The 9,520-nt window shown below is 41.8% G+C and overlaps 1 protein-coding gene across 1 annotated transcript; it reads left to right on the top strand.

Moving 5' to 3' along the window:
* The first annotated feature begins 369 nt into the window (after nucleotides 1-369).
* NDUFA13 (NADH:ubiquinone oxidoreductase subunit A13) lies at nucleotides 370-7,904 on the top strand. The gene is made up of 5 exons (XM_063455366.1): nucleotides 370-502; nucleotides 1,698-1,776; nucleotides 2,212-2,283; nucleotides 5,874-5,943; nucleotides 7,661-7,904. The coding sequence occupies exons 1-5, from the start codon at nucleotides 409-411 to the stop codon at nucleotides 7,778-7,780; spliced, it is 435 nt and encodes a 144-aa protein (XP_063311436.1). The 5' UTR covers nucleotides 370-408; the 3' UTR covers nucleotides 7,781-7,904.
* The last annotated feature ends 1,616 nt before the right edge of the window (nucleotides 7,905-9,520 follow it).

The following is a 9,520-nucleotide window of genomic DNA, read 5'->3' as shown; positions in this document are numbered from 1 at the left end:
CAGTTGACCAGTGCTGGAGGCAACTTCGGGGTTAAACTGTAGAATGTGCCTGGGGCCTCCTGGCACCATAACAAGTTAATTTAGATGAAGTTGTTTTGGTGCCTGGAGTGTCACTCTTTTTCCAACTCTGATGTTTCTCAAGCTAAAACGTTCAATTTCCGTCAGACTTATTAACACAAATCGGAACTTGGCATGGGAGCTTTAAATGTGAGGCCAAAATAAATGTACTTTCATTATTGAGGAGCTGTTCCTCCTACGATCTCAGGCAGAAACTCTCCTTTCTATAGCACTTTGTGCCACGTTCAAGATGGCGCTCTCTCTCCACCGAGGACGCTCTCTGCCGCGGTGACGTCACGTCGCACAATGTTCTCCCCGCCGTTTGCAGCCAGGGAGACGGACGTGGGGAAGATGTCGGCGTCCAAGGTGAAGCAGGACATGCCTCCGCCGGGGGGTTATGGACCGGTGGATTACAAAAGGAACCTTCCCCGCCGTGGTCTGAGCGGTGAGAGATGAGAGGGAGGAGGAGGTGAAATACATCTGTAAGAGGAGAAGCTTCATCAGGGTTACTGTAACAGGGGTGCACAGTGTCTGTTACTGATCATTGAAATAAGGGAAATCTCTGAGCCGGCTATATAGGAGGGGGCTCAGCCTAGGATGAGATAGTGTCAATACATTAATAGAGGAGCCTCTTTCTGCTTCCTCCATTGACAGCCTTATTGTAAATCTAATCTCTGGATATTCATGTCATTAAAGGACCACTATAGGCACCCAGACCACTTCAGCTCAATTAAATGGTCTGGGTGCCAGGTCCATCTAGGGTTAACCCTGCAGCTGTAAACATAGTTGTTTCAGAGAAACTATGTTTATATTAGGGTTAATCCAGCCTCTAGTGGCTGTCTCATTGACAGCCGCTAGAGGCGCTTCCGCGCTTCTCACTGTGATCTTCACAGTGAGAAGACGCCAGCGTCCATAGGAAAGCATTGAGAACGCTTTCCTATTGACTGGCTGAATGCGCGCTGCGACCGAAGGAGGAGGAGAGTCCCCAGCGCTGAGGGAGCCCGGCGCTGGAGAAAGGTGAGTGTTTAACCCTGTTCCTCCCCTTCAGCGCGGCGGGAGTGGGACCCTGAGGGTGGGGGCACAATCAGGGCACTATAGTGCTAGGAAAACAAGTTTAATAGTAGACCCTTTACACAGTCTCAAATTTGGGTTTAGAGATGTGGTGTCTTTTTTGTACAATAGAATTATGCTTTGTTATTTAGTGACCAACTGAATAGATGAACAATACAGATTCACCCAAGTATTAGCAGTGCCTTCTCCTCCGGACTTAAAACAGCACTGTCTCAAACACACGCTCCCTTGGAGTAGTTTGTCTCAGTATTTTTGCTACACCTGACATTTCTTGACACTGGGCGGAGCTACCGGTGACCAGAAGTGTCAAATTTCCAGCCGTCAGCAGTCTTGTGGTATCTTCTATAGACGTCTCTGCTGTAATCCACACATGAGCGAAATGTGTAGAGGAGGACCTGCCGGTAGAGGATTTCTGCGAGGGACAGGTTTAGGTAAGTAAAACTGACCTTTTCCTGCTTCACCCAGCCACTGGACCACCAGCTGCAATGTCACCATCAGGGATCTTGTCCCCAGACTGTGACAGTGCTGCTTTAAGAGCTTAGTCTTAACTGGTCTCTCTCTCTTTCTAGGGTATTCTATGTTTGCTTTGGGTATTGGTGTCATGCTATTTGGCTACTGGCGCCTCTTCCGCTGGAATAGAGAAAGAAGGTATATGTATTAAATACTTAACCTCTTACAGTACATGTTTTGTACAGTGTAATGAAAAAAATAAAATACTTGTGAGTTTATACTTTTCCCAGCTTTTATTTATGTTTCAGCATTTTCCATTTCATAACTCTTTTCTCTTTCACTGAGTGGTTTTCTTATTATGTCTTTCTTGTTTCTTTTCTTCATCTTATTTTCTACTTTGTTTTGTGGTTGATCATCTCCGAAAATGCATCCGCATGTATACATATATTTCTCTGCCTACACCTCCCTTCATTATGATCCAGCAACATAAAATGTGATTTACATCCTTGTGCTTTATTTACTGGTTTATCTAAAAACTACATACAGATAATATACTGAAGAGGAAATAACCTTGCAGAGTTTCAATTTAAATTTGTGTATCAGAATACTGAAAGTGTTGTATTTACTTTCTAGGAGGCTGCAGATTGAAGATTTAGAGGCTCGTATTGCTATTCTTCCACTCTTACAGGCAGAAACAGACAGACGGCAAGTATTTTAATTATTTTCTATTGATAAAGTGAGTTTGTAAACATTAAGATGATAAAAAAGCATTACTGGGACACTATAGTTACCAAAACAACTTTAGCTTAGTAAAACATTTTTTTTTGTATAGATCATGCCCCTGTTGTCTCACTGCTCAATTCTCTGCCATTTAGGAGTTAAGTTGTTTTTTTTTTTTTCTGTACATGCAGCACTAGCCAAACCTCCCCTGGCTGTGACTCAGTCTGCAAGAAATGAAATGGTTTAATTTCAATCAAATGTTAACTTACTTTAGAAGTTTTTATCTCCTTTTTTGTAAATTCAACTATAATCACAGACAGGGGGCTCCTGCAAGGTCTTGAAAGCTATTAACAGTGCAGGCGATAATAAATTTTTAAATTATTATTATTATTTATATAGCGCCAACAAATTCCGTAACGCTTTACAATGGGTGGACTAACACACATAATTGAGATCAGACCACTGGATGTACAGGAACAGAGGGGGTTGAGGGCCCTGCTCGATGAGCTTACATGCCAGAGGGAGTGGGGTATAGTGACACAAAAGGTTAAAGTAGGGGAATTAAATAGTTTGTTAGAGAAGGGTTTGAGTGCTTGGTAGGTCATTTTTGCCGGTTGCCGGAAAGGAGTCATGGGGTGGTGGTTGAGAAACCTGCTGACCGTTTAATTGATACGCTTTAATGAAGAAGTGAGTTTTCAAAGATTTTTTTGAAGGAGTGCAGGCTGGGTGAAAGTCTGATTGAGGAGGGAAGGGAGTTCCACAGAATAGGTGCAGCCCTGGAGAAGTCTTGAAGGCGAGCATCAGAGGTGGGGATCCGGACAGAGGATAGGCTTAGGTCTTGGGCTGAGCGCAGGGGTCTCGACGGGACATACTTGTGTATGAGGGAGGATAGGTATGTTGGAGCAGCATTATGTAAGGATTTATAAGCAAGCGCCAGAATTTTGAATTGGGCCCTATATCTAACTGGAAGCCAATGCAGGGACTGACAAAGCGTAGAGGCGTGGGAGGTGTGACCGGACAGGAAAATAAGCCTCGCAGCCGCATTCATTATAGATTGCAGCGGTGCAAGCTGGGAACATGTAAGACCAGTGAGAAGGGGATTGCAGTAGTTGAGGCGAGAGAGAACAACAGCATGAACCAGTATCTTAGCCGCGTCTGGCGTTAGATATGGGCGGATGCGCGTTATGTTTTTGAGTTGGAAGCGACAGGATTTGACTATCGATTGGACATGGGGAGTAAAAGAGAGGTCAGAATCAAAAAGAACCCCTAGGCAGCGAGCCTGCGAGGTAGAGGTGATAGTAGCGCCGTTGACTTGGATGGAGACAGACACAGGAGTAGCAGCACTTGAGGAAGGAAAAACTAGAAGTTCTGTTTTGGACAGGTTGAGTTTAAGGAAGTGAGGACCAATCCAGTTGGAAATAGCAGAGAGGCAGTCAGAAACACGATTCAAGGTGGGCGGAGAGAGATCAGAGGAGGACAGGTAGATTGTGTGTCATCTGCATATAAATGATATTGGAAGCCAAAGAAGCTGATGAGTTTACCAAGGGAGGCAGTATAGATAGAGAACAGTAGGGGGCCGAGGACAGAACCTTGGGGGACGCCGACAGAGAGGGGTTAGGGAGAACCAGAGAAAGAAACACTGAAAGAGCACTGGGAGAGGTAGGAGGAGCACCAGGAGAGAGCAGTATTCCGTAGACCAAAGTTATGAAGACTGTGAAGAAGCTGTTGATGATCAACAGTGTCAAAGGCGGCAGAAAGATCAAGGAGGATTAGGATAGAGTATTGGCCGTGAGATTTAGCAGCTATTAAATCGTTGGATACTTTGGTCACAGCAGTTTCGACAGAGTGACCAGCGCGGAATCCAGACTAAATGGGGGTCAAGCAGAGAGTTGGATTTAAGAAAGTCCGTCAATCTGGTGTACACAACTCTCTCGAGGAGGCAAGTGGCAGCAGCGAGATAGGGCGGTAGTTGGATGGGGAGTTGGGATCAAGGTTGGGCTTTTTCAGAATTGGGGTTATGGTTGCATGTTTGAAGGGTGAGGGAAATGTGCCAGAGGAAAGGGAGAGAAACAGAATGGGCAATAAAGGAAGTTTAAACATTAGATGTCTCTTTACAGGAAGTGTTGAGGAAGGCTGTGCATGTTACTGGCTGGGAGGTATGACCACAGCTGCATAAACAAAGTGATTTAATTCCTAAATGGCAGAGAATTGAGCAGTAAGGTTGCCGGGGCATGATCTATACACCAAAACTGCTTCATTAAGCTAAAGTTGTTTTGATGACTGTAGTGTCACCCTTAACTATACATTACATTTCAAACCTCTAAATAGATTGGACTTTTTGAAATTGTTAAACATATTTGCATGGCATGGCCATTGCGCTTTCATTTGTTTAAACTGAGTATTCTCTCTCACCCATATTTCCTTTGATTTTGTCAGGTGGGGAACACACCAAGGGCAGTTGGGTTTCACCAGTTTTCAGGAAAGGCCAACCCAGGTGGCCATGCAGCAGGAGGCAAACTGTATTAATGTAATGCATGCAGAGTTTACCAATTTCAAGAAGTCCAATCCGTTTCCATCAAGAAGAATAACTCTTCTGGGAATGATTCTGGATTACAAATCAGATTATACAGAAACAATGAGTCAATGAGTGCTATTGATACTTAAAATAACCCAGTGTCCACTTTAAACTCCCTACACAAAACCAAATAAACAAAACCAGGCGAAAAGCGCACACAGTGTTTTACGATATCATAAAGAAATATAGTAGATCTCTAAATATGGTAATATCCTAAAATGAAGATAAGAGGAAAAGAAAACTCTCGTAGTGTAACACTTCAGTAAAATAATAGTTGAGCAACTGGGTAACTTATAGTGTAGTTTGGTCCTTAAGGGGTTAATTTAGCATTTATCTCCTGCAGTGCTAGTAGCCTGCTAGACCTTGCAGGTACCCTTTTGTGTGTAATTCAAGTTCAATTTACAAAGCAGGAGATCAAAACTTTTAAAGTAAGTTAACACCTGATTGATGATGAAACCATTTTTTTTTTATTCATGCAGGCTGCGTGAGTCACAGCTAGAGGAGGTGTGGCTAGGGCAATCACAAAAGTTATTTGATTTAACTCCTAAATAGACAAGAATTTTGCAGTGAGACTGCTGGAGCAGGATCTATACATGTAACCTGCTTAAGATAGTGTTATTTTAAGCTCAACCCTTTATCAAGACTGCCAAATCTTTATCAAGTAGGGAAAAAAACACAAGACAAAGTCTGTTTTAAAGAGAAATAGATCAGAAAAAAAAGACTGGTTCCGAAAGAGGATTTGAAGTGGAAACAATTGGAGAAAGACAAGATCGAGGTGACGGTGCCACTTTAATATATTATTTGTGAAAATCCTGTGTTTAGTGAATATCCCTGTTAATTCCCAATATGTCTATAGTTTTCAAAAAGAGTTTATCAAGCAGAAGAGAGTAATAGAAAGGATAGCGAGTAACCATAAAAAGTGTACACAATTATGTGCTCCTATATCTTAGTGTGTGTGTATATATATATATATATAAAAAAGTGTTATTTTCTTCTACAGTACCTTACGACAGTTGAGGCAGAATTTGGAAGAAGAGGCCATTATAATGAAAGATGTACCAGGATGGAAGGTAAGGGGTGATGGTTCCATCAACGTTGACTTCCTACAACTATAACCATGGTTGTCTATGAAATTAAACGCATTAAATGATGTGGACACAATGTTGCAACCTCATAAAATTATATGCTGACATGGCTCATGTGAATGTATTAGCAATGACTGATGCATTGGCATCACCATAAAAAGGACTAGGGGAATTGTGTTCATATCCATTATCTGCAGGGCACCACAAATCGGTGGTGATCTAGTTCCAGTTATTGTTGTTATCCAGATAGTGTTGTTAACTAATTATTGTTGTAAAGTGTTTAAAAATCAATTGTATTTAAAACTATATTTAAATTTGAATGTTAAAAAACATTGTACATATAATAAAGGATCACTATAGGGTCAGGAACACAAACATGTATTCCTGACCCTATAGGGTTAAAATCACCATCTAGCCACCCTGGTCCCCTCATGCCTCCCTAAAATAGTAAAATCTACTGGCTTTGTCACGGTTTCCTTTAGATCCTTTAGATCTGCCTGCTGACATCAGCAGAAGTGGTTGCCTGATCCAATCACAATGTTTCCCCATAGGATTGACAAAGAGGTCGATCAGAGGCAGAGCCAGCATGATTCAAACACAGCCCTGGACAATCAGCATCTCCTCATAGAGATACATTGAATCAGTGAATCTCTATAAGGAAAGTTCAGTGTCTGAATGCAGAGGGAGGAGATACTGAATATTTGGATGGATTTTAGGCAGCCATGTCCCAGGAAGGATCTCTAACAGCCATCTAAGGAGTGGCCAGTGAAGTTATCCCTAGGCTGTAAGGTAAACACTGCATTTTTCTCTGAAAAGACAGTGTTTACAGCAAAAAGCCTGAAGGTAATCATTCTACTCACTAGAACAAATTCAATAAGTTGTAGTTCTTCTGGTGACTATAGTGTCCCTTTAAGTGAGTGTTGATGAGTTCTTGTTTGTTTTGCTTTTGCTCTCCTGGTGTGTAGACTTTTTTTTGATTGGTTAGATCACAATAAGCTAAAGGAAATGTTCAATGCTTAACCCCTTAAGGACACCTGACATGTCATGATTCCCTTTTATTCCACAATTTTGGCCCTTAAGGGGTTAAATACCCTAAAGGGACACTCCACTGCCGAAATGAAAATCACTGTCTTGTAGATATACACCCAATGATAACATGCATGCATTTAATTATGCTTTATTTCTGTTTGGTGTATGTCTAAAAACAGCTTGCAAACACTGCACTTCATGTATACAGCCTTTGCATTCCTCCCCCTTCTTCCCCAGCCCAGACTCTCTGTGGCTGTCCAATCCCAGACTTCCCAATGCAGTTCAATGGGAAGTCTTTGTAAGGCAGGTGCAATTTCTTGCCTCTTGATTTTAGCACCATTGAGCTAAACAACCAGGAAGCAACAAGGCCAGTTGTCTGACAGCCAGGTGGTGTAACAAAGTTAATTTATAAAAGTGACGGTTTCTATTGAGATCTGCACTTTTTTTGTAAAATGGGGGTAAAAGAGAGACAAGCTGATGTGCTTTAGGAACCTAGAGTGTTTCTTTAACCAGTGTTCTGTGCTGTATGTCCAACTTGTGGAATGTGGTTTAAAATATCCCCACTAGCCTGGCACAAATATAGGCAAGACGTTAAAATGTTCCATAACTGAAACAATGGTACCTACCCTTTCCGTTCCTTTACTTTAAAGTGTTATGAATTTTTGTCTTGCAGGTTGGAGAGTCCCCTTTCCACACAGACCGCTGGGTTACCCCAACGCTTAATGAGCTGTTCAGTCTTCAACCAAAGGAAGAACTGCTAAAGAAGAAGTATGGTTTTCAGTGGTATGTCTAAACAATGGCATCCACTCCACAACGCTAACACTTTCTCTAAACGTGTGTTATCGGACATTGAACTCTTACTCTAAGGGGTATAATGCTTGTCTTTGAAATAAATAATCACAATTTTATATCCTTAATGGAATGGCTCTCGGTTTATTAAATACATTTGTGCAATTATGGAGAATTCAATATCTGTATTAAATGGTGATGATGCATTTTTAAGTCAAAAAGCCGTAAACATGTTCATAAAGTGGCCAATATTGCACAGTAAAACAAATCACTAAGGTTAAATGTTTTTTGGGGGGAAAACACAAATATATGTGAACGTAGTGGAGAGCTGATTTAGTTTGTGTATATTTGCAGGATTTATGTCAGTTTGTGAAATTTTCAGCAGCATTCCCAAAGTAAAAATCATGCTACATGGCTGCGTCATGATGTATACATCAAAACACAGGTTGACTGTTATAATACTGTCATATGGAGAGTAGTTACTTTTTCATACTTTGTTGGATTAAATAGTGCATTTGGAAAGGCACAGGGAAAGTACCATTTTTGTGGTCACTCATGTCTCTTCTTCTGGAGCTTATAATGTGTTTTATAACCAAGATATTGTGAACCCATTTTGGTGTAAGTGGAGGTGAGCAGCAAAATCCCATATGCAAGGATTAGAATCATAGCAATTAGGTTAGCAATTATCTCAGGTACTGCTATTTTATAAACTTGAATTGAAAAATAGCCATGCTAGGCGACCAACTGGCTCAAACAAGAAGTATCCACTCTCAGGGAGGTGAAAGCATTGATAATAGACAATAAAATAATTAATCCGCTCATTGCCAGACTGAGAGATACTATCCCACCTTTTCACAAAAAATGGTCTATATGGAAAGAACATGTGAATCCAAATGGACGTGTTCTAAGTAAATAGAGCAGTTGAACGATCTCATCACCATGGCACCATCTCCACCTTCCCCTTTTTCTTTTCTCATTTGGTTTCTATGATATTACACCCCTGTGGGGTAATTTCTTTGTTCAATAAATATAGAAGTTCCGCATGCAGGGATTGGAGAGAAAGGGGCGATAATACAACAGAGGAAAACTTGTTCCATATGTCCTGCCGACCAATCCTGGTCAAAGGGTATCTCTTTTCCTATGCCACTCTATCAGGTATATGACATGTTGGTCACTGAACCATTATTATTATTATTATTATTTTTTTTTTAACGGGTCACTATAGTGTCAGGAAAACGGTTTTCCTGACACTATGGTGCCCCCACCCTCAGGGTCCCCTTCCCGTGGCGCTGAAGGGGTTAAAACCCTTTCAGCAGCTTACCTTATTCCAGTGCCGGGCTCCCTCGGTTCTGGTGACCTCTCCTCCCACTCCGACGTCAGCTCCCCCGGCCGACATCACAGGAGCCGAGTGCGCATGCGCGGCAAGTGCCGCGCGCACATTCAAAGTGTCCTTAGGAAAGCATTTGTCAATGCTTTCCTATGGACGCTCTGCGCAATGGAGGCATAATATGCCTCCAGCGTCGCAGATGCGCCTCTAGTGGCTGTCTACTAGAGGCTGGCTTAACCCCAAATGTAAACATAGCAGTTTCTCTGAAACTGCTATGTTTGCATCTGATGGGTTAAAACCTGAGGGACCTAGCACCCAGACCACTTCATTGAGCTGTCCCTTTTTTCAAATTTCTTTTATCAATGTAATGTGTATTACTCTTACAATCCTGATGTCTCTGCTGTATTATGATATATC

The sequence above is a fragment of the Pelobates fuscus genome, chromosome 5 (assembly GCF_036172605.1).
Source record: "Pelobates fuscus isolate aPelFus1 chromosome 5, aPelFus1.pri, whole genome shotgun sequence".
NCBI classification, from domain to species: Eukaryota; Metazoa; Chordata; class Amphibia; order Anura; family Pelobatidae; genus Pelobates; species Pelobates fuscus.
The sequence above is the reverse complement of the archived record's forward strand: the minus strand, read 5'-3'. Positions and strand labels throughout refer to the sequence as shown.